Here is a 25,843-nt window from a genome sequence, read left to right on the forward strand (position 1 = left end):
TGTAATTACTGGCTTAGGGATAATGAATGCATGAGCACGTTGTTATTTTCAGCGTGAGTGTGAAACGGCGCAAGATAAGCACCCAGCAGAGCTATTTTCACAATTAGATCCCATGATGGGATTAGGGAAACATTTTAAACCGACGCTACAGGAAAAGAACAATCCATTATCGGGCTGCGCCTGGTGACTACTCAACGAGCCTCGGCCCCGACACGGAGAGTATAATTCCCCCGTTTCTGCCGGGACCGTGGTGGCACTTGCAGCTGCGAGTCTGCAGCCGCTGATGCTGCTGAGGGAACTCGCAGAGTTTCGGTGAGGCCGCCCCATGTTGTTGCACGTTTTTCAAATGCATTCATGGTGGGTTGTGACCCCCCCCCCTCCCACCCTCCGCCCCCCCCCCCCCCAAAATAAAAAGCTTTCCTCTCCGCGTGAGAACCCTTCTCATGCAGTGAGGAATGCTGCTTTTTTTGTGCGACCGCCCCCTCGGGCTTGAACTCGGCGCCCCAGAGGTGCTGGCTCGACACCCAGGCATTTTTTATGTCTTTCTTTCTTTCTTTGAGCAGTGTGGCTGCCTTGATCTGTATACAGCTCATTGGCAAGGCAAACCCCGCAGCGCTCTCTCTCTCTCCTCTCTCTCTGCGCTAAGTAATCACGGGTGACTTTGTGGACAAATAGGGTGCGATGCTGGCACGCACGGGGTCCCGGCTTGTTCGGGTACCGTGGGATTGTTTACATTCACTCGTTAGCAGGTATAGGGTTTTTCCGGTGGCCCGGTTCGATATTGTCTCAAGTCATGGACTGCGTTGTGATCAAAGCGGCGATGGGGGGCTCGCGCAAGCCACAAAGCGGTCGGTCGGCTTCAGCCGTGAAAACATACATCTGACCCTGCGGGCCACACCGTCTCATTCTCTCCCATTCAGTGTGTGACTAATACAACGTTCCCGTACACACTTGGGTTTTGTGATGCATGTTATTTTATGGTAGGCAGTGACATTCGGTGGTGTTTAAAACATGCAGTGGGGCCGCTCTCTCGTTAAATAGCTGCGGGCGTAGTGGCAAAGGTTGGTGGGATATGCAAATGTGTGAAACTGCCTAACCCACTGGGCCGCGAGGTGGCTTGCAGATGACAGTACGACAACTGGGTGCATGAACAGATCTGTTCAGTTTTAAACATTATCCCCTCAAGGATTTTCTCCAGGGTCCTTTTGCTTCATCCCAACTGTAAAGCACTGCTTTCAAGGAAATGTGTTATTATATTTGAATCGATACATCGAGAATAATGGAGAGCAATCGGAAGCATCCCACATGCCCGCGTAATGATTTTCATATGAGACTGGGACTGGAAGCTGCACACCAAGTACTTATGAAGGCAAGGAGCACTGCCTGTAACGACATTCTTTGTTAAGAACCTTTAAACTATGTGCATGAGTCAACTTGGACTGGTGGAATGTCCCGTTGCGGAAAAATGAGGTTAAATCGCATTTAGCACGTGGGAGGAGGAGGAGAGTGCCACCTCGAACAGTCCACGGTCTGCTAATTCAGGAACATGATTTCATACTGACTGGTGTGCAGCTTTTCCTGCATTAACCTTTGATGTCCACGAGCAGTCGTCGCATTTTCGGTGCCTGCCACACCGCAGGGATTCCACAGTCTTGGTGGGTGGGTGGACGCGCGAGGGGTGTTTGGTTTAGGGGGCGGCTTTCCGAGCTGTGTCATCGGAGTTTCTTGGTTTGACGCACCCATTGAATGTCTTCTTCCTCCTCCTGGTACAAAATCGGGCGAACATTGCGGGCCCCATCAATTTGTCCTCACTCGTTTTTGTTTGTTTATACTGAGTATCGAATGTTTCTTCACTCACATTATTGAACGTATTTCTCAGTTGGCCCTCGCTTGCACAACTCAACATTGACTTGACTTTTTAAAATATCGCCTAAACTACGATCTATCTTTAGATTTGTTTGCACTCAATTAGACTGATAACAACCTGCCCTTTTTGACGACTCATTTGATCGACTCGGTTAAAAAGCTAAAAATATTATTTACAGTCCTTGGTCAATCCGCGTGGTCATGTCATGAGGATAATTAGACCATACTTCACCACACCGGTCAATGCGGGTTGGTGAAGCTGGGACCCAGGAGCAGTTCCGAAGTCATTCACCACTCAGTGTTAGCCACGATCAGGAATCACACTCAGGTCACCGAGTTCATGGTCAAGTGTGCCATCCACTGTGCCACTGATCCAGAATTTTTATTTAGTAATATACCGTAATTACCATTATACTTATCGCAAGATTAAAAACATTTCTGATTTAAAACACAGCTGATGAAAGACTCGCGTATGGAATTCCCCATCGGCAAGTAACAAAAAAAGAGTTGTACGCATAATTAAAGCCAGCGCGGAGCGATTTATAATTCATTAAAAGGAGAACTCTGGAATGGGCCGCTTTATCTGCTGTCCTTGATTGTTACCACGGTGGGCGGCGATGAAACCATTGACAAATGTCTCAACAGCTGGGGTCGTTGAGCGTTCCCGACCGATGATGGCTTTTATGGCACGAGCCGTGCCTACGATAACACCACTACTTGTGTTTCTTTGCCTTCGGTGCGATTCTCCAATGCCTTGTCGCTCTCGGCACAGTGTTACATGGCTTACGTTCTCACCGAATATTCTCCAGGTCGCCGATAGACCGAGAGGTGGCAGGTGACTGGGTAGCCAAGACTGAAGTTAAAGGGTATCCTGGATGTGGTGGTTAGCAATGTGCCGGAAATATTTCTGGTGTCGCTGACCCAGACGGACAAGGCCGAAATAAATTCCTTCGTAAAGCCAAGCATTGTAACCATTCTTGCGCATCCTGTATGTAAGTTGATCTTCTTTCGCACCGTACGTATACAACCGTGCTAATCGGTACACGTTCCTCCGCCAAGGAGAAAGGGTTTTTTGCTCGGCTGCTCCCATCCCGGTGCAATCCACCAAATCCCCCTTTTGCCCAGGTTTGTAGCTCGCAGATGAATAGTTTTGCCGTGCTCACGCACACCCGGCTGCTCCGCATTAACCGGGGGGGGCGCTTTTTGTCCGGACGTTGGGTGTAATTGAATGATTGTATTAAGCGACGCTCGCCCGGCGGCTGTTTTGTAGTTTGCACAAATAAGGTCGCATTAGGCAGGAGTAACTGAAAACATAAACGATGACATCTTTACGGGATGCGGTAATGCCGTGCGCAAATTCGGTTCAGGAGAACAGCGCCAGCCATTGTTTGCATCCAACGTTTTCCAAAGCAGACAGGCCACGAAAGAAGATCTTTATAATGTATTTTTAGGAAGAATAATAATACGACTAATGTCATTATTTATATAAAAAGTATTTCTGAGTCTCAAGCCCTGTTCTCAGGAGAGTCCTGCATTCAGATTTTTGGCCAATTTAATATTAAGAAGCATTTGTGTGTGTGTGTGGGGAAATCGGAGTGACCTTTAGAAAATCTTTGCTTTATGAGCTCATGTTACTAAAAATTACACACGAATAGATTTACCAACCCACATGGTGCACCACTGGCATATCCTGCCCAGTGGCCACGTCACTGCTCAGTGGGCCCAGTGGGTTTGGCAGTTGCACATCTGAATTGTCCGCCAATTCTTGCTTGCAAAACACGAAATTCCTGTCGTGTGCTACCATTATAACTGCATTCACTTCTGCGGCAAACGTTCGCTCGCACCTCTGTGATGCATCTCGTCCGTACTGAACAGAATGCGCGTGTGTCACGTGATCGTGGCAATGAGTGACAGTCCATTGGCTCAAAAGCTACCTTAAAGCTGCACGCATCACATTTTTGTTGCTGCTATGTTTAGGTTTTGGTCATCTCTGACATTCAGACGCCACGTGAATTCTAAACAGGATGTCAGGTGGTAGGATGCGTCAAGTCATGGCAGTGGGCGCTCACACTTTGCACGCCCCTGAGCATACACACCGCATAGTAGTGTGCGCCCGTAATCTGCACACGCCCCATACCTTTGTTAAATACAAAGTATTTGTCCCCGAGGTGAACTCACTGGTTGAAAGAAGAGGGAGGCTGTCATTGGCCCTAGTATTGGTTGCCCTTCACCGGGGGGGGGGGGTTGGGGGAGCCTTCCTTAAAATAGTGCCTGACTGTGGCTTTGTGGGCCCTTTGAGCTTTCCTCTGCTGAGTGCCCGCTGCACCCCGAGACACCGCCCCCAACGGAAGATGGAAAAATAAACCCCGGCTCAAAAATTAGTGCGCTTGAAACTGAGCCCCTATGTATCGCGCATTTTGTAACAAAAATGCCACGTTAGAAATTAGCCCTTAAGTATAACGTGTCTTTCAAAGTGGCGTCTGGTAATTTCGGCTATTTGAATCGGCGGCAAATTTTAAAGCCGCCTCCCTGTTTGGCAATGCATTTGGCAGAGTCATTGAGTGGGCCCCCTGCTATTTATGCGGTGGCTGAAATGTGCTCAGAGTGTGCGTCTGTGCTCCGAATAGTCGACTCTTTTTACTCTTCTCTGAGCAGCTGACGGGCCTCTGGGCCGAGGTCCCCTATAATTTATCCTCGGCGTTTATGGAATTTTTGCACGTAAGTTTAGCCCTGCTGGGTGCGGAAATAACTTGTGCTATTTTTAAACGTTTTCTTGGTAAAATAGTGATAATATTATTAATTCCTGCCCCTCCACAGACGTCGGTAATTGTGTGCAAGATCTGCCCATGTGCTGTTGCACTGCACGTGTGGCTTGGGATATTTATTATTTTGAGAAAAGTGTGAAGCTGAAGTGGATATTTTTTTTTACAAGCCATTTTCTCAGTGCATTAATAACATATGCAGGGTGTCACATTGAGGCCCATTCCAATGCTGATGTGGGCTGGGAGAGGATTCTATTACGCACCAATGTCACTTTTGTTGTATTGATGTTTATGAGGTTTATTTAGGAAAATCCGTAACGTATCTATTGACTCATACCGGCGATGACTTGCAGGGCTGAAATATGCTCCGAGTGAGCGTCTGCGCCGCCCCAAATAGTCGGATCTTTTTACTCTGCTCCGAGAAGCAGCTGATGGACCTTTCTGAACCAAGGCCCCTTTTAATTTAGCGTGGGCATTTATGGAATTCGTACGTAATCTTAGCCCTGTTGGCCATGGAAAACATGGGCTGGCTCATTCCCACTCTGGAGGTAGACTCAAACTGGTGCTAGAAATTTTGAATAATTATGAAACATTTTTTATCGACATTTTATTCAAGTATAGCTTCCTTATTTTACTGACATTCATGTTGTTTCATTTTTAGTTTTTGCTCCATGAGCCTAAATGTAACATTACACAATGATTCATAAAAACATAACAAAACTCAATCGATTCTTACACACGATTTCACATGTATATTGTGAGCATATGAATCGATTTTTATTGGTGAATAGATTCAGTATTACATCCCTACTCATCTACACACTATTTTTTTGCGTAAATGTTCATGTGAGGAGCAGAGTTGATTTTCTGGGCATGGCTAAAGGAGTGGTGAGTGATGTCTAAACCAATTCCTGGATCCCTTCCTTCAACCAGCCCACTCTAGCCAGCATAGCAAATAATGTTCACACAACCCCCATGGCAGACACTGTGGGTAGGCCTTCATCCAACAGTGGATTGACAAAGGGCTATAAAATGTCGGTACGTAAAGTGTATAAACATAAATGCGTGCGATGAATATAAAGTCATCTAAACCACTCGAGTGCACTTGCCGACAGTAATAAAGAAAGTCCTTCTTGCGATTGCGGTCGGATATCAGTGACATGAAGATTGGCACTGAAGCGCCGTAATTGATGACATCTGAGAATCCCACTCTTGGTATCAATGCAGCCTCGCTCGCAGAGTTGCGGCTCGGCGATTGAGCCGAGCATCCAGGCGTAGTTGTTCCCGCATGGGGCCTGCAGCTTGTAGCCCTGCTATCGCCGGTGCTTCTCTTGGGCACTGTTCGTTTTCAAAATGTTTCTTTGAGCTACGTTGAAATTAAATGAGTAATTAAATACATCTCGTTTATTACCTCTTTAATCCTTCTACCCGCTGTCCAATGCAACACACACTGGCACACAAGCAATGTGGTTGATATTTTCAATTAATTCATTAGGATATGTATGTATGTTGAACTTCTTTCGCACCATACGTAACCAACCGTGCGAATCGGAGGTGCGAAGAAAAACAACAAACTAAGCGTCTTTAAAACAAAGGTGACTTTATTAAATGCAAATTAAAACCGCGTACTGCATTTGAATTGAGCGTGATCTTCATTTTCAGACATTGCAAGTAACGTTTACTCTGGAAAAGTTTTGTTCACAGCGTCCGAGCTTAGCGATCGATTCTGAAATCAAATGAGAAGGCAGTGTGCATTCTTATTGGAATCTTTTGCTCGCCATCAGGGGTCCTTCATTCCACCTCTTATAGATGAGACTGCCTGTTCCCCTCTGTCTTACACAAGTGTGCAGCTTCGCGAATGAGAAAACAAAAAGGCTTTAAAGTTACGGACAACTGCGACACCATAATGCGTTTCTAGTGCTCTAACTGCATTGTCGCATTAACGCGTCCGTGAGTGGCGTCACGAGGATAGAAGGTACACCACCGGTGAGAGGGGGAAACTCCAGCAAGAAGAAGGTGGCGTCACTCTGCCGCTGTAATTAATGACGCGCTGGAATGTAATGTTAAAGCCTCGTTCTCTCGTTCACCAAGCTTTCAACTCGGGTTGCACGTCTCGGGACCGATAGCCGAGGGGTTCGTATCTCCAGTGTGCAATCTGTTTGTTTTGTGGGTTTGCATCTTCCTTTCAACACACTGCATTTTCGCGTTCCCACGGGACTCGTGTGACGTCATTCCGCGCTCCCGCAGGCATGAACATGGCGGAGGACCACGAGGAAGCGCTGGCCGGGAGGAAAGCTCGCGGGGTCTCTGCTGCCGTCTCGGACGAGTCCGTGGCCGCCGACAGCGGCGTGTTTGAGGCGCCGGCTAAAAGGTGCCGCAGTCACGACGGCCTCGCTTTGGTGCCCGGCACGAGACGTCTCTTGGGTGCAGACACATGGCCGTGTCACGTGGGCAGGGGCGTGTCTACAAGAAACAACGTGTTTGTGTGTCTCTAGCAACAGTGACGATTACTTGAACCGGTCCTAGGCCTCTCCTAGGTCGACTTGGTCTCAAATGAGTACCTGGTGCAATGTGTAAACATAGCAACTAGGGAGACAGAGGCGACCAGGCGTAGTGTTGGCCACCTACCTCCTAGTGTGCCTTTCCGGCCTTCATAGGTGCTCGCTAACAGCACTTTCCCCAACAGTCTGTTAAGGCCTTCGGGAGGAATCTTTGTCTTTGTAGCAACGAAATACGTTCATTTATCCGGGCCCGGAGGGATGATCGCCTGAGTGCTTCGCATGAATGGAGCACCACATTTATGAGAAGCACTCAGCCCGTCCTCCTTCCAGAATCTATCATATTTCCGGAATGCGCATGTGAAAGATTTACCCTTTGCGGACATATTGATTCTCGTCAATGTGTTTTGCCGACGTTTGACACGCCCTGTCTGCACCCAAGGAAAACCTTCGCATTCCTCCATCACATTCTTGTTACAGTACCAGGTTTACATTTAAAACAAATGTCACGGTGTATTTCGGTGCTTTTTAATTCGGGTCTTCTCTTTCCGCGTGTTTAATTCGACTTGCGTGGAGCGAGTGGCGTATTGATCGAACCCGTGCCTTTTTGGCAGGCCCGACGAGTCGGAGGAGGCGTTTTACGACGAAGATAAAGCGACGTGCGGAGTTGCCGCGGCCCAGATCCAGCTCGACATGAGGTTCGCGACCGCGCGCTCTCGTTCATCTGCGCGGCGACGTTACGTGCCAATACACGGGGCCCGTCGTGTGCAAGAGGTCAATTTGTCCCAATGCAAGCGGCACCCGGAAGATGTATTCCCACCCACGTGGCGGGTGAGGTTAGCGCCACCTCTACCCGCGCTGCGGTGTTGGCTTTTGTCCCGAGGTGGACCTCTCCCGCCTCGACCGCAACGGTGAGCGATGGCCCTCCCGCGGGGCCGGCGGGCCGAAATGAATCGTTGCGGCGGTCGGTAACCCTGTCAGCCCGCTGAGACATCGCACACCAACCGCCGGTGAGCGGCGTCTAAGTAAATGTGCGGTCAGATATCCCCACCGCTCGCTCGCACGGCATGGGAAAGCTTTCATCCGGCCACGGACTGCCCAAGGGCTGTCTGTGAACATACATGTACCTGACTGAGTACGGGGACGTCTTTGCACGAGCAACATACTCCGCATTACGTGGGCGACACGCCGTGACTTTAGAGATCCGATTGATAACCCAAAAAACGTTGAGCTCCCACGTTGTAGAGATGTACATTGCTCCCCCGACGGTTCTGACGCGAGTTTGATCGTAACCACGTTGTTGTTGAATTTATACATTTGGGCACGAGGTAACGAGAGTGCCATAATGACAAACATGATCATAACTTCACGGATTTTTTTTCTTATTAACTAAGCTTAACACAAACAGGACACGCATACAAAATAAGAGATGTTTGTGTGTTTTCTTTGTGTGGCTTCCTTTTCATACGCACCGCTTGTTGGCTGAGATCTTGAGCTGAACGACACTGCTTTGTGGTTTCAGTTTGTATTAGTTTATGGCATGATGCATAAAATAAATGTGTCGATGAGTGAAGCCACAAAACCATCTAAAAATCACTGTGTCTAGCTACTTGCTTCTTGTTACCTGTGCCACGAAACCACAGTCTGGAATGATGCTGCAAATGGGTCTGCGATCGGTGGAGTTCCGCGTGCCTCCTCGTTGGAGCGGTGCTCCGCTCGGAGACCAATTCTCGTTGCCTTGTTTCGCGTGTCTGTGCCCGCGTCTCCCCTGCCAGGTATGACGCGGAGGAAGGTGTGTTCATGGTTCACGTCCTTCAGCTCAAGAATCTGCAGGCCCTTTGCATCCCCGATGGGAACAAAGTGTAAGGATTTTGTTATCGTTCACACATTTAAGTTCTCCCCTATACTAACGCCCATCAGTGTTGCGTTCCCGCATAGTCCCCAGGTATTATTCACGTGACGCGAGCATTGCCAGCTCGCGTGACTTTGGAATATCCTCCCATCAGCTCTATTCCCAAGTTGATATAACCTTGCTTATTTTAAGAAGCATATTAACGCTTGTCTATTATTATACACTCCTTTCTGATGTTTATTGCTGTCCGTCTGGCATTCTGGGCATTGGGATCTGTGTCTCAGCCACTGTAATAAACTAAATAAGAGAAACGCGTTTTTTCAAAGTCGGCGTCTCCCTGGTCAGACGAGCAATGTGGGACGGTGTTCGCCTTTGACTTGATATCGTTGGTGTAAATTGCACGTGTTTTTGATTGTGGCCAGCCTCTCCACTGTGGACTTCCCAAAATGTGATACCTATTCCAACGGTCTCGGAGAATATTAATTCATGACCTTCCAATTGCGAGTCGGGCTCTCTAACTCCTTGGCCCAGAATGAGGGCGTTTAATTGGGTTTTGGACTGTGGTACAATATTGATTTGTCATTAAGCTTTTGTTTATCCTACTTAAATGCCTCGGGCAATTACAGGCTTGTCAATTACTAGCTGATCGAAAATGGGGCCATTGCACCTCGTCGCAGGGCTCTCGCAATTAAAGAAGTTCATGGAACACAGTCAGACACATCCCGATGTCATTTATAGGCGACGCAAGATTTTTCTGCTTTGCACATGGGACAAGAAGTGCACGCCCATCATTCTCGGGCACGCACAATCACGGCGCAGTGAATGTGCGTGCCTCTAATGAGCGCGCGGGGCTTGAGGTGAAGCCCGTACACATTTTATATTTTTTGTGTCGAGCGCGTGTTCAGGATTAAGGCATTCCATTCTCCCACTTGGGCCCTTTCTTGTGCATCCCACTCGGTGCTTTTGTGCCAAAGTGGGAATGGTTTTAAGCAGCCTTAGGTGCCCTTTTTCTGCGTGGGGCGGCTCGTTAGGTGTAACACATGCGTTCTGTTAAAATGCCCCTAATGGCATTTTTAACGCCTTCGAGAGAAGCAAATTGCTCCAGTTCAGAATAATCTGAACAACGTGCACTGCCCATGTGCAGCCGGTGCAAAGCTTAAACATGTGTGCTCTGTTGGGGTATTGAAATCTTTGGATTACAGTGGCAAGTGGATTTATTGAAATGCCAATTATTGGAACATTTTTACGTGCACATTTCGCTTTGATGTCCCAACTCTGTCATGGCTCTTATTATATAAATGGAAAATGTTAAACTCTGATGCAACCCTAATCCTAACTCATTTATAGATTTGCTCTCGTACAAGATTTAAACCTAACCCACTCCTGAACATTAAACTGAACCTGTCTCAAAGTCCTAAGACTTACTCCAACCCTAAGTCTAAACCATCTATGTATATACGTTTATTAAACTTCTTTCGCACCGTACATAGCCAACCGTGCTTTTCGGAGGTGTGGGGGAAGGACAACAACTAAACCAACCGTTATCGATGAACGCTGATTCGAACACAAACTCTTACCATTATAATCTATTCCTAAACTCGAACCATAACTCAATTTGTCACCTTAACTTCAAACACCCAGAACCCTAACCATAACCATTATTCCTGCCCTTAAATTTACACCAACTAAAGCCATATCTCAAACTAGACTTCTAACCCTATCCCGAACCCAAACGCACCCTCAGCATCTCTGCTGGACCAGCGGGCATCAATCGTAACAATCGTACGTACATTTGGTACATGCGCCATTCTTATAGCACAAGGCTATCAAGAAAGGTGCTCTGTTTCACAGACGGGCATCGTAGCGGGCAATGTTTTGCCATCATCATCATTACGGTCCATGGGCAAACAGCCCGTAGGTGTCGACTGCCCATTTCGTCAATTGTTTCCACATTCCTCTGTCTGCTGTGCCAATATGCTCACGTAGTGACCACATCTTTCTGGCACCAATATCTCATGTCGTCGTCAAGCCATTTTCTGTTGGGTCTTCCCTCTCTTTCTGGTTCCTTCCCTGTGTACGGTGTCGATTTTTACCCAATTTAGTGATTTGCGGGTAACTTGAGTAATGTGGATCGTGACACGTACGCAGTCTGCCCTGAATCCGAATGTCTATTTAGACTGGAGGAATCCAATGAGCTATAAAACTCTTTTTCACCGATGTGCCTTTCCCCGGACCAAGCCGCCCGCGTGCCCTCCGTACTACCATCACACCGCCACGTCCGTCCCCGGCCCCTCTCCGCGTGCGCGCAGGGCGGTGCGTGCGGTGCTGCTGCCGTGCGGGGCCGGCGGGTGCGGCGTGCACACGAGCCCCGCGGTGCCCTGCGTGCCGGGCCTCTGCTGCCTCGGCTGGAGCTGCCGCGAGAGCGTTCCGACCGCGGGCGCGCTGCGCGCCAAGACGCTGAGAGTCGACGTCCACACCGTGGGCCCTCCGGAGCAGGCTCTGGTACCGACCCCACGACCCCACGCCCCCCTCCTCCGTCCCCTCTCTTCTCCCCCCCCCACCGCCTCCGCCGAACACCACCCCCGTCGCTCCACCACGACACCGCAAATTCGCGACAACAGCTGTCGCAGCGTTCACAATCGTCAGCTGGCTTCGACATTATCATCATCCTCGTCGCTAAATATTATACCAGGCCTTCCATGCGCTGGCTCCGTGAGGCTCAGTCTGACTGCAGCATTGGCTAGCGAGCAGGCTTGGTCTGCTCGATGGGGAGATGTTGCTATAATGCTTCCCATTAAAATGTATTTGTGAGTAATTGATCAAATTGCACCATGACGCAAGCTCACGTGGCTCTTTGTGAAATAACATCGTGAGATCTTTAATGTTCACTGTGACACGGACGGCACGAATTTTTATCGTTAACACATTCACCAGGGTGGCTGATGGATTTTAACCGCAAACCTCTGCAACAAGCAGCAAACACGCTACCACTCGGCAGCCTAATCCAGCGCTCGGATGGCATGGGTTCATGAAACACTGTTTTGCGAAACTCCCAGACACGTGCGTATGTGTGTTGAACTTCTTTGGCAACCGTTACGTAGCCAACCGTGCTAATCGGAGGTGCTGGGCTGCACGGCGGCCCCGGAGGTGGCAGTACAGAGAATGGGTTTGTGAACCCATCTGTGTGGACCTGTTGAGTGTTAGCCCCTCGTGTGTGCGTGTGAATTTTCTCAAGATTCGACTGTAGTTTCTTCCCACATGCAAAACATTCCTTGAATGGAATTTGCCAAACATCCCAATATGGGGGACCATCCTAAAAAAATGTATTGAATCCTCCCCTAGGGGCTTTGCTGTATAAATAAATTACATTTATTATCATTACATAACAAAACATACTCTGTGCCCATGCTAACATGTGCTGCGGAAACGTTGACTCTATAAAGGAGGGCCGAGCACGGGAAACTCAAGTGCAGTTTTCCGAGAAGCATGCTAGAAAAATGAGACGCAACATGAAAAGTGGACCAGCGCATCAGCAACTTGGATGTTTGTATGTCGAACTTCTTTCGCACCGTGCGTATCCTTCCACGCGAATCGGAGGTGCGGGGGGGAAGGACAACAAACTAAACACAAAAACTTGAAGGGAGTAGGGGAACTTCTCGCAAGGACAGAAGAAGAGGAAAAGCGAACGTGAAACCCATTGTTCAGATTTGGTCGTCAAGTTGGGCAAAGAATGTCGCGGACCAAAGGTGAGGGCCAAGGGAAGAGGTGGAAAGATGATGTCATGGATTGGTGAGAAAAGAGGACAGGACTGGGCCATGATGGAGAGAGAGAGAAGATGTGAGGAGAGGAAGGCGTGGAGATAGGTTATTGACCAAGAGGACGATTAAATCACACCTGTTTTTGCGATGGAGCAGTGGCGCCGTGTTTTGTACACTTGGCTGTAAGCCCGGTAATCCAAGTTCGATTTCCGACCGTGGCTAGCATCGGTGGGGAGTGTTGCCTGATTCGGTACAGGGCAGTGCCTGTGATTGATACGGTGGGGTGACCCCTTCACCCAGCAATGGATTTATAAAGGGGCTGTATGTTATTATTACATACATCATTTAGTGAAATAAATTTTCGTCCATGAAAGAGTACCACACGGTTGACACGAAGCACCGGAAAACCCGGCCTCACTTCACTTCTCAGGCCTTCATCTGAACTTCCAAAATACCAGTTCGGCACCTTTTCGATTAATTCGCCAAACAAACACTGCCAAAATTCTTCTTTTTTGTCATCATTTCCAACAGAATACCTGCCATAGAAGCTAATCTGCTTTGGAATGTGACCCTCCTATCTGGTGCGTCACCTATGACCTGACACCCTGTGGCCCCTGGAGGTTGGGAGGCAGGAGGGGGGGGGGGTGGTGAGCGGGTGGAGGCACCCACTTCTCTGCAGTGTCGGCTGAGAGGGGGGGGGGGGTCCCGCTGTTTGTGTTTGGTCTGTGGCAGTCGAATTCCCAGACGCTGATCTGTGGGAGGCGGCGGCAGCATTGCTGGGGTCTCGCTGGTGCTGCTCGCTTGAGAATTAACTGCACTCGAGTTTAATCATTATTAAAGCACGGGCAAGAAGCCCCGTCCTTGGACAAGAAAAGTCAGCAGTCCACAAATCCAACCAGTTCAACAGATGAGATGTCAATCTGCTCGCTGAATAGAAATCATGACGACAGGAGGCACAATGGACTTTTTTTTTTGGTTGGAACAATAAAATAAATTTTTACAAATGTTATTTCTCTACAGCCTAAGATCAACCAACATATTACATTGTCTTGTAACATTCTGTGAAGGCGTTCTATAAATGTAAATTAGGTTATAAATTAGATTACCTTAGATTTTTCCGTTGAGACCACACGTGCCAATATTCGTTCATTACTGCAGGAGTAGAAGCGTACACCTCGGCCCCATCGCTGCATCATCCTGAATGCAACTTGTCGGATCTTGAACGCTATGCAGTGTTTAGCAGCATGTCTTGGAATACCAGATGCTATAGGCTCAGCCTGAGTAGTGGCTATGAGATGGGAGTGGAATAATGAATCGGTTTTTGCAGAGCTACAAGTTGGACCCCTTGATATGCACGGGAGGTTTCTTTGGGCACTCCCCCCGTTTCCTTCCATGTGCCAAACAGTCACGGAATTGACCAAACATCCCAATGTGCGACACTCCTAATAAAAACCCCCACAGTCTTTAGACTCGCTGAAGCTTTTCTGGGTAAATGAAAGCACTTTAATGTTCTACAAACCTTTGAAAAATATGTACGTAAGCAATTTCTTCCTCCTGTGAACCGGTAATTAGTTTCTGCTGATTGTCAAGTAAATTGACCGTTGCTTCGAGGAAAAAATGTTTAGCAATAATAAGGTTGTTTAAAATAACTCTGCTGCTTATGGCGAAGACGTCTGACGATGGAATGTTAAGTATTTTGCGTGCCCATGGAGACGTGACAGTGAAGGTATTTCCGCATCTGAAATGTTTAACCCCGTCGCTTCTGGCAGCTTCTCTCCGAGCCGTGCTTGCTGCCCTCGGATCTGCGGGCCTCTCATGGCTTATCACATGCAGGAGAATCCAGTGGGCTTTTTTTTTGTATGTGCACCGTCCTGGGGCGAGGTGCTTGACAAGTTTGCTTGGCGGCTACTTCGGTCGACGACAAAAGTTCATTTCGGGCGGCGATCACGCACAACCCCCCCCACTCCCCGCGTGTCCACGCATCCTGTAGATACAGGATCACCCCGCGTACATGCAGCGCTTACGTCCGCCCACTGCTGGATGAGGCCCTCCCCACATGTTGTGCGCGTGTTCCGTGATGGGTATTGGACAATGCTTCACCGCGCTGGTCACTGTTAGGTGGTGAGCATAGACGTTGGAGCGGAGTGCAGCACAACAACGGAGTTTGCTGCATTACTCTCTGCAGACAACGGATCGCCGCAATAAAGCCCACAAGTCCCTCTTTTATGCACGGTGGTGGTTGCCCATCCAAGCACTTTCCAGCCTTAAAATCCTGCTTGGCTGCCGAGATCTAAGATTAGCCAGCGGGTTTTTTTTCCCAAAGCCAAATATGCATCATATACCGCAGCTCAACTCTATCTGACTAGAAAATAAACAACTGATTTTCAGCTATTCATGGCTTGCTGATTTGCTGTGAATGTTTCGTCTGGATTGGAGAATTGCGATCACATTATCATCCAACACTGTATGTGTGACACAGAAGTCACTTTACAATAATGCTGAGTCTCAACGAGGCCTCACCTAGCATCATTAAATCGATGATGATGTAAACAATAATCATTGCAATGCTAAGTTTACCCAGGAAAACCTCATTGAGTGTCAAGACTAGTTTTAAACAAAAGGTGGTGTTTGGGATGTTAGGGCATTTTTTTTTTCAGAGAAACTGCTCCGAGTGTGTAGAGAAAACCCACATTTTAGTGAAGTCCAAAACCTACTTGCTGTCCTGCTCTAGCTATGTGCCTCTTGGATGTCTATCAGGCTGTCTCTCTCAGATTCCATCTCTGCGTGATCCATCAATACCCGTCTTGCAGTCGTCTAAATCGTCAGTTGGCCTCTTTTTCTTGTCGTAGCCCGAAACAATTTGTAAAAATATCTGTGAAGCTAATTGTGCAAAAGACCTATATTCATCCGAGTATGCCCATTGTAAAAGCAAACATTGCCTGAAAAGCTGCGTTTAATATCTCGTTTAATTAGAAATGTTGTTGCGCGTTGTCCTATCTTGTTATGTGCAGTACTGGCCGCAGCAGGAGTTCACTATCAGCCCTTTTAACAGCAAGCCATCCATCCGCATGCCAACTCGGGGGGACGTCGTTGTGTGCTGCACGAGTCTGCTGCGTGCATTGGCCCCTTGTGTGCACTGCCCTCCTTAATGAGTGCTCGTTTGTGCGCGTGTATTGCGTACTGCAGGGTATGGCTCAGATCAGCTTGGCCCACCAGAGCGTTCTGTCGTCTCCTGGATGCTGGTACAACCTCCTGAGCCTGCAGGACCTGCAGGACCTGCAGGCATCCGAGAGGCACTTCGCTGGACGCCCGATGGGGCCCTCCCCCCTCGACAACGCTCAGGACACGGTAGGGGACCGTGGCTTAAACGACAAACACTCGGCGCACTTGTTGACAACGCCGTTGGCCCTAACGAGAGAGAGATATACACATGAGGCGACGTTTTGGGCAATGGGCCCCTTTTGCATAGCAGAGGGAAGAAGAGGCCAGAGAGACTGAGGAAGTAATGTTTGTGTGTATGTTGAACTTCTTACGCACTCTACGTAGCCAACCGTGCCAATGGCGGTGCACTCAACTGCACAATGTGCATTTTAATACTTGAAGCTTGCGGTTCTGGATTAAAGTGTCTTTTTGGGGGACTGTATCAAGTGCTCGGCGTCGCGCGGCCGTGGTAGTCCTGGCCCCCGCTCGGAGCGGCGGTGCCGGGCGGTCGCCCCGTGGGCGCTAGCGCCCCCTGCCGTGTGCGCGTCAGCACCTTGCGCGTGGTTTCTATTTCACCGGGTGAAGCCCACCGAGCGCTTTGTCCTTTTATTCGGAGGCGACCTTGGCCACGCATGGCAGCTCGTCCAAGTGGCTTGCATCATCATCACCGCACGGGGGAATTCATAGTAGCAGCCAAATAATCTGAACGCGTGATGTTGATTTTCTAAATGTGGAGAGCAAAACCGGGGGGAACCCGGAGAACAATCCACGCGACCACATGTGGAGAGAGAGAGAGAGAGAACACGCAAACTCCAAATATATAACCACAGGCATCGTCAAGGTCGGGATCTGGGATCGGACGCACGACCTCCTGCGTATCGGGCGGGGGAGATGACATCTCCTCGCCACCGCGGCGCGTTTCTCTGCCTCCGCAGCACGACGCCGTCTCGGCGCTGCTGGAGCGCACGACGGCACATCTGGAGGCCGTCGAGAAGCAGCTCGCCGGGAAGGGCGACGACCCCCGGGTGGAGATCAACGCCGAGGGCTGGTATGACGCGGCGCACACGCGAGGACAGGGCCCCCGCTGCCAGTCGGTTGTGGTTGCTGTGGCTGTGAGCGTTTTCGATCAATGGGAGTTTGTCGCTTTTGTCAAATGAAAGCTTTGTTACGCTACTTTGGAGTTTGAATGCTACCCTGTAGGTGTTTTTTATTTGTTGAGGGATTATTTACTCCCGTAGGCTGCGGCGTGGTCACGGTTGGTGACGGTGGAAATGCGCGCGACGATCCGGGGTGCATGCAGGTGCTGCCCTTCTCGAGAAAACTCTCCATTCTCCGGAGCAGAGGGGATCATGGGCAGCGTGCGGGAATTAGAAGAGGAGCTGGAGGAAGACGATGAAGAGGAGGAGGAGGAAGACGAGGAGGAAGAGGAGGAGGAGGAGGGGCAGGAAGACGACAAGGAGGAGCCGGTGAGATTGGAGGAGCGAGGAAGAGGAGGGGGCCTCACGGCGCACGAGGAGGAGCTGGACGGGATGCCCTTGGAGGAGACGCAGGGGGCTGTGGATGAGAACAACAAGGTGACTGCACGATGCCGTGTGCGCACATCGCGATGAGCTGCGCTATTGTGGAGTGAGACTTCGGTGCCTGAATTCGTGAGCTTGCGCATTATCCTACCTTATTTGACATCAACTTATCTGCAGTTGAACCGGATTTTAGGAGAAAACCGTGACCACATACATTTCAATATTGATTAGCTGCTTCGCCGAGGCCCATAAAAGTTGTTGAAGATTCGTTGAGAACAGCATTAGTAAGTGAATGAGATGGAGTTACCTATTTCAGTTCCTTGTTTGAGCACTGACCCCGGCAAGCTTGTGCCTTGTCTCTCCCGTCAGGTGCCTGCAAGCTGCTTGCTCTCGCACACCTTGCCCTAGCCGTGTAGTGTTTAACCCGTCTGCAAGGGTCGTACTGGATGACTCAACCCAAATAATAACTCGTCTTTGAATGGAGATGCAGGACTTGCCATTGATGAAGGGAATCATTGCCGAGCCTCGGAATGACCCAATAGAATCCCCAATCATTTTAATGGCCATTCAACAAGGCTGGCCAGTCTCCATGGGCCCTACCATTTTGCCTGAATGCACGTGCTGGCCTCCGCGTGACCAGACTCCTCCACGATTCCACAATTAAATTCGGAATAATTTTGCTTTACAACAACGGAATCGCAATCCCAGGACCAAGCAGCAGCAGCAGCTTGGGCGCGTGTTGCTGCCTTCATCGCTACTTTCCCTCCGACAATTTGCTAACGGCCTCGTGGTGTGCGTGGGACCCTCCTCCGTCTTTGCGTGCGCGCCCAGGTGGACAAGGAGACCAACACAGAGGGGCCTCTGCCCGAGGCGCCGAGCGTGCGGCCCAAGGAGCAACGCGGCAGCTGTGGAGTGGCGCACGCCAGCCCCTTCGTGCGGGGCAGCACCATCGTGCGCTCCCAGACGTTCTCGCCCGGCGCCCGCAACCAGTACGTGTGCCGGGTGAGTGACCCCCCCTCCCCCACGTACGGCGGCGCGCGCGGTCACCGTGTCGCGAGAAGGGAGTGCCGAGTTCGGGCACAACCGGTGTGCTACTAACCTCCAATGACCTTCATCCAGCAGTGTATTGATTATGGCTGATGATGAAAATAATTACGTTCTATGCAAACTACTATTAGCAGGTGAGGTTTGCATTCCACCTGGTTACAACTCGGTTGATAGGAATGGTGCAACAGGGCTCCCATTCATGCAGTCATGCGTTTTAAATCCTGGCCATGGTCAACTCTGCCAAAAATATTTCATTACCATCAAGATTGACTCTCTGGGGGCGGGGTTGGTAAAGTGTGCACCGATTGACAAGGCTGCACTGCCGGATGAGCCCTCGGCTGTGATTTGCGTGCGGACGGACTGGCAGCATCAGAATGTGCGAGGATCTACACCACTGACTCGGAACCACAAATGTGTCGGGAGCAGTGGCCCAACATTCACTGTAGTGTAAATGGCACGAGTGTCGTTATCATCACCGACCTCGTTATTGTTTTGCGAGTGATTTTTTTTTTAATTGCCGGTATTTTTCCCCCCCGTGCAGTTAAACCGCAGCGACAGCGACAGCTCGGCAATGCCCAAGAGGACGCCGTTCGTGAGGAATGCGGTCGAGCGGAGGAGCCTTCGCGTCAAGCGGGTGAGCATGGTCGGCTCCCGGGACCCCCAGCTGGGACAATTAACGCCACTCACTTTAAATCCCCGCATCCTCGTAACCGGACGGGGGAGGTGTTAGCCTCCTGTTTCCACCGCGCAACTGACGAGCTATAAATTCCCCGGGTGTCTTTCCCAGTGCTTGAAGCATACAACTTGTGGATTAACAAGAAATGTGTCGATTAAGGGGTTAAATCTGCAGGAGCGGCCGATGCCCGTTATCAGCTGGTTGTTTCCTGAAAGAAAATGAACCCACCTTTCAAAAGAATGACGTCCTCCCGATACCCTTCATTGTATATTTTCCCATTTCCGGCTGGAAATAAGTGGGAGCCAAACGCCGTGCGGTGAGACACTTCCACGTTCCTGACTTGAGCCGCCTCGTGCGGCCTCAATTTCTTTCCCACACCGTGTTCCTTTACATGGAAGAGTGAGCCATTCATATATGCGGTGAGCATAAGCCAGGTGGCCCGAAGGTTGTCAATTGAAATACCAGTCATGGGCCAACCTCATCGCTGGTTTCGTGTGGATAAAATGAGAACCATTTTGTGGAAAGTCTTTCGCAAAGGAGACCTGGGTGCGATTTAAAATTCAACAAATCTCAGTGCAGAAAATGGAATGCAACGGCAAGTAAAAAAAAAATCTGAAAAATGTACTCGGTCATCAACATAATTAACGCGTAATTATAATTATCCCCAAAGTTTTTTGACATGAGTCATCATCGGGGCCCATAAGTAGCGGACGAGAGAGTCCACAATCACGTGAGCACGTCCACCTCCTCAGGCCGACACAGCTCCTACGGGGGGCGGCCCGCTCGTGGCTACACGTTACCACTCGTGGCTACACGTTACCACTCGTGGCTACACGTTACCACTCGTGGCTACACGTTACCACTCGTGGCTACACGTTACCACTCGTGGTTACACGTTACCGCTCGTGGTTACACGTTACCGCTCGTGGTTACACGTTACCGCTCGTGGCTACACGTTACCACTCGTGGTTACACGTTACCACTCGTGGTTACACGTCACCACTCGTGGTTACACGTCACCACTCGTGGTTACACGTTACCACTCGTGGTTACACGTTACCACTCGTGGTTACACGTTACCGCTCGTGGCTACACGTTACCGCTCGTGGCTACACGTTACCGCTCGTGGTTACACGTTACCGCTCGTGGTTACACGTTACCGCTCGTGGTTACACGTTACCGCTCGTGGTTACACGTTACCGCTCGTGGTTACACGTTACCACTCGTGGTTACACGTTACCGCTCGTGGCTACACGTTACCACTCGTGGCTACACGTTACCACTCGTGGCTACACGTTACCACTCGTGGCTACACGTTACCGCTCGTGGTTACGAGCTCCTCCGTGTCACGGACGCAGTTTGCCGACAAGACGACATGAATCGTCGACTCGAACGATTGCCGCAAGTTTGCCTTGCCGTCATTGGGTGTGTGTCGCGTGGCGGGGTCTGGGTCCGACAGTCGGTGCTGATGGTGCCGCGGGTGGAGGGGCCCGGGCGGACGTCGCTCGACCTGGAGCTGGACCTGCAGGCGTCGCGCGCGCGGGAGAGCCGCCTGGGCGACGAGCTGCGAGGCCTTCGCGAGCTCAAGCACCGCCTCGAGGAGGCCAAGGCGCACGGCCGCACGCAGCTGCCCGCCTGGGTCACCGACGACGAACGCTTCCGCAACCTCCTGCGAGAGGCCGAAAAGCAGGTGCCGCCTGGTGGACCCCTCCCCCCTCCCCCCCATACATTCTCTCTCACCTTTGACTTCCGGCCTTCTTCATCGATCGGGTGTTTAACACGGAACGATGTAGTGGAGTCACCTTATCCGGCCAATTAATTAATTAACACGGTTTGAATTGAAGACGCTGCTGTGCCTCGTCCTCGATACGTTTTCACGGTTCGTGGCGGGCGCCGAGCGAGCTTTACATACACCCCGGCATGTTAACACAGGGGTTGTGTGTGTGTGTGTGCACGTCGTGTGTGTGCACGTCGTGTGTGTGGGCATGTTAACACGGGTGTGTGCTCGTCGCGTGTGTCCCTCGCGTGTGGAGGCTGAGCAGACCTCGGCAGAACAGAGGCAAGAGAGGCGAGCGGAGAAGATGCTCAAGAAGGCCTCCAAGGAGGTGTTCAGGCTCCGCGGGCAGAGCACGAAGGTTCCCCCCCAAGTCCAATCCTTCCGGTAAGCAGAGCCGGTGCCGGATGTTGTGTGCCAGGGAGCGGCACGAACTGGCTCTTCATGCGCACACGACTACAACTGCTCTTGGCGAGATGACCAGTGCTGCCTTTCTCTCATTGTTGCTCTGTTGCCTCTCTCTGCCGTGACAGCCAGTGCCTCCTGTGGTCAGTGCTCTTCTTCAGTCCCTTAACGTATTCTACCTGATGTTGAAGTCCTTGTGTTACTCACCCCAATGCGAATTGTGTTGTCTTGCTGACCGACCACACAGTGCACTCTGCCTCCACACCGCTTGCTTGCTCGGTTTTGAAAATAATAACCCAACTTGCAGTTTTTTTTATCTGACATTAATTGCTCCCCGCTGTCTGATGTGCAGTTGCTGATTGTGGTTAAGTTCAGAATAGGTGTAGACATATCAGTAATTTTTATTTTAATAGTTAGTTTAGCCATCAGTAAAAAAAATATTTTAATAATTATTGACTCCGTAAAATACCTAATTATTTGTGACAGAAACAACCAATTGCACTTGTTGCACTCTTTAGTTCCAATTTCATTTCCAGCGAGGAACCAGCAGTCAGGCCAGGAATTCGGCGAGCCCTTTTTGGGGGACCGCGTTGGGGCAGCCTGGCGTGGTGCCGGCCACCCACCCAGCCACCAACCCACTCACCCACCCAGCCACCCACCCACCCAGCCACCAACCCACCAACCCAGCCACCAACCCACTCACCCACCCAGCCACCCACCCACCCAGCCACCAACCCAGCCACCAACCCACCCACCCAGCCACCAACCCACCCACCCAGCCACCAACCCACCCACCCAGCCACCAACCCACCCACCCAGCCACCAACCCACCCACCCAGCCACCAACCCACCAACCCAGCCACCAACCCACCCACCCAGCCACCAACCCACCCACCCAGCCACCAACCCACCAACCCAGCCACCAACCCACCCACCCAGCCACCAACCCACCCACCCAGCCACCAACCCACCCACCCACCCAGCCACCAACCCACCCACCCAGCCACCAACCCACCCACCCAGCCACCAACCCACCCACCCAGCCACCAACCCACCAACCCAGCCACCCACCCAGCCACCAACCCAGCCACCAACCCACCCACCCAGCCACCAACCCACCCACCCAGCCACCAACCCACCCACCCAGCCACCAACCCACCCAGCCACCAACCCACCAACCCAGCCACCAACCCACCCACCCAGCCACCAACCCACCCACCCAGCCACCAACCCACCCACCCAGCCACCAACCCACCCACCCACCCAGCCACCAACCCACCCACCCAGCCACCAACCCACCCACCCACCCAGCCACCAACCCACCCACCCAGCCACCAACCCACCCACCCAGCCACCAACCCACCCACCCACCCAGCCACCAACCCACCAACCCAGCCACCCACCCAGCCACCAACCCAGCCACCAACCCACCCACCCAGCCACCAACCCACCCACCCAGCCACCAACCCACCCACCCAGCCACCAACCCACCCACCCAGCCACCAACCCACCAACCCAGCCACCAACCCACCCACCCAGCCACCAACCCACCCACCCAGCCACCAACCCAGCCACCAACCCCCCACCAACCCCCACCCTGTGTTCGTTTATCACCGAGAAACAAACTCCGTGCCCTCTCCGGTGCCCTCTCCCAATTCACTGAACTGGCCCCTGTGAGGAAGTCGATTCCCCACTCAACTTGGGCACGGAGCCATTCCAAATGCCCCCACAAAAACAATGACTTTTGTTTCTCACGCAATTTCTCTCAATGTTTAATGTCTGATAGGTCATCTATAGTGCCAGGCAAAAAATAAATATCCAGTCCATTAGGAGTGCCCTGAAAAGCGTTGTAAAGCACGATTGGGCGTGTATTATTTATTTCCTATATTTACTTATGACTTCTTCTGCCAGGAAAAAACTACATTAAGGCCCCGGCTTCCCAAAGACATCCTCAGGGATGCAGTTGCGATATAAACTTTAGAAATAGCAAGGATGAGATAAGCACGTGGATACAGAAGAGAGAGAGCGCGGGTAGAGAATAGTTAGTGCAAGCCGCGTCAGCATTGTTTGCGATGTGTGTATCGCTATCAAAAATAACAAGTCCTGAGACGTGCATTTACCTATTTGTTTTGCCTTGTCACTCGTGTTCCATGCTGTTGTGAAATTAAAATGCTCGCTTTTATCAGTTACATTGTCGTGTGTAGCACATGATTTAAATTGATGCGCGTAGACTTGTAAAAGGTGTTTTTATGATACAAATACCATTTTATTTACAGGCCTTTGTAGCTGTCCCTGTGCTGTGTATTATCCTTCCACGTCCGCACGGCGCTGCTCGTGCAAGTCGTGCGTAGAGAGGACGCGGAATAGCCGAGTACGCTCTCCGACCCCATCGATCCGGGTGTTGACCCCTGACCCCATCTCATTTTTGTCATTCTCAGGGAGAAGATGGCGTTCTTTACTCGCACTAAGATCGGCGTTCCTCCCTTCCCGGCTGACGACGTATGATCAACAGAATTACGTTTTTTTTTATCAAGACATTGCAAGCCTCGACTCTATTTTCTGTGTATCGGATAAACCAAAAGTGAGACAACTTTTTGCAGCGGAAAGCATTACATTTCTGTGTCTCCCATAACCGTTGGGCAATTGAGTTGCGGGTGTGTGTGTGTCTATGGCGTAAAAAAGTGTAATTGACCAGACCTGTTACACTTAAATAATAATAATTGTACAGTTTGTATGTATTTTAGACGTGTGTTATTTTGAGAAGACACAGGGCCAAGTGTTTTTTTTTGGCGGGGGGATGTTATCCATTGATTGTACAGTACTGTATTCCAATTTCTGTTTAAACAAATAAATTAAAGCAAGAGAATTCTTGTTTTATTATAATAATGAAAAATGCTAATGCGCTTTAATGTCGCAAGACTGTGACCAAGTTCCATTCAGTATTGTTCATTTTAAAAGAAAAGATTAAAGAAGAAGACGAAGACTTTAAAATACAGATTGAAGGATGCTCAGCTTTTATTGGCAGTGCCTGTAGTTGAAGCCTTTTTATGTCAACGTGTTCTCTGGCTTTTTGTTTTTCCCTGCACGTGGTCTACAAAGCACACGCACACGTGTACACGCACACACGTACACACCACAACTACGCGCAGCTTTCCTCTTTGCAGTTCTGCCTTGAGGGTAGCTGCTGGCATAAGCTGCCTTGAGGCAGATTTGTTATCTGGGATGATAAAGTCAAAATATTGTTTTTGTTTTCATTGTTAACGTTATTATGTACGTGTTTTACGGTTTGCTTTAAAAGTGTGAGCCGAGTGTTGAGACTTTTCATCACAAATGCCCCAGGGGGAGTGGAGAGTCCCATACAATGTGGGTGCTTAGGGCATTAAAACTAAAACCCCTCTGGGTTCTCAGAAGCAACCGCGTGTCATCGTTTCCACCGGCGCGTGGGTTCGCCGACCATCTGTGAGGTTGGATGTGAAGGACTAAGGATGCTGGGGGTTGGATAACTTGCGGGGGCGTGTGGGTAAATGGAAGTGCGCAAATTAAAAACCTAAACGGCACCCTGTGGCATCCAGCGGTGTGTGCGAGTCGAGTCTGTGGAGGTGGAGCCGTTGGCTTCGTGCATCACTTTTCATACTGGCGGTCCGTGGATCTTATTTATAACTTACGCCAGGCGTGCTTAAGTCAAAGGGGGCTGGTGACTTGCGGTTTTCACCTGGACGCAAGTGGGCGAGTGATGCTTTAAACAAAAATAAACCTGAGCGGACAAAGGCTGTCTTCCCTAAATTGGACCCGTCCCCATGGCACTGCTGTCAGGCAGCTGCTGGTGCTGCTGCTGGTGCTGCTGCTTGCCCCCCTCCTCCGGCTCAAGCCGCACGGTTGTGACCGTCGCTGTCAACGGTTCGGGTTCGATTTTATTTAAAACTCCATCCATGTACAAACACGCTTGCGTTTCTCAATATTGTAATGAGCTGGTAATCTCATAAATAAGCGCTTACAAGGGCACACTTGTGCGAGAGCAGACATCGACTCGATGGAAATGAATTCCTTAGTTTATTGAATACAAATGAATAACTGCAATGACCACCAGGCACCGCTGATGTCACGACTTCTGAAAATCGGGTTGCTGTTTTACTGCCCACACCAACATCGATGATGGCTGATGAGAGAAAAAAATCCTTTCTTGTTTCCTGTTTCACTGCATTTGTTTGTAATCTGGTTCCCGAGCGTGATCATTTTGTAACGAGACACAGCAATCTAGATTCATAACATTAACTGGCGGCGTTTATTTGGTTGCTGTTGTCTGGCTTTCTACCCCCCCCCCCCCCCAAATAAATAAGCAATTGTAGCTCACCAGGTAACACAGGATGTCGTGTCTTTACCATGACAGGTGAACATCTGTTTCCCGAGATGTGTATGTGCTCTCCTTCCGTACCCTACGTGTCTGCTCTTAAAAAAAAACAAAAATAAAATATTTACCAATAAAA

General features: G+C 50.2%; 1 protein-coding gene across 1 annotated transcript in view; it reads left to right on the forward strand.

The window, feature by feature from the left end:
- The window catches only part of LOC144724135 (protein WWC2-like), a 107,365-nt gene extending 81,522 nt beyond the window's left edge, over positions 1-25,843 (forward strand). Inside the window, 12 exon segments of the mRNA XM_078603036.1 lie at positions 6,876-6,999; positions 7,741-7,824; positions 8,902-8,988; positions 11,288-11,480; positions 15,923-16,084; positions 16,873-16,985; positions 17,238-17,511; positions 18,289-18,459; positions 19,046-19,138; positions 20,640-20,870; positions 21,214-21,341; positions 23,798-25,843. Of these exon segments, the coding sequence (XP_078459162.1) occupies positions 6,876-6,999; positions 7,741-7,824; positions 8,902-8,988; positions 11,288-11,480; positions 15,923-16,084; positions 16,873-16,985; positions 17,238-17,511; positions 18,289-18,459; positions 19,046-19,138; positions 20,640-20,870; positions 21,214-21,341; positions 23,798-23,864 (1,727 nt within the window). The 3' untranslated portion in view covers positions 23,865-25,843.

The sequence above is a fragment of the Lampetra planeri genome, chromosome 19 (genome assembly GCF_965212315.1).
Source record: "Lampetra planeri chromosome 19, kcLamPlan1.2.h2, whole genome shotgun sequence".
Taxonomy (NCBI): domain Eukaryota; kingdom Metazoa; phylum Chordata; class Hyperoartia; order Petromyzontiformes; family Petromyzontidae; genus Lampetra; species Lampetra planeri.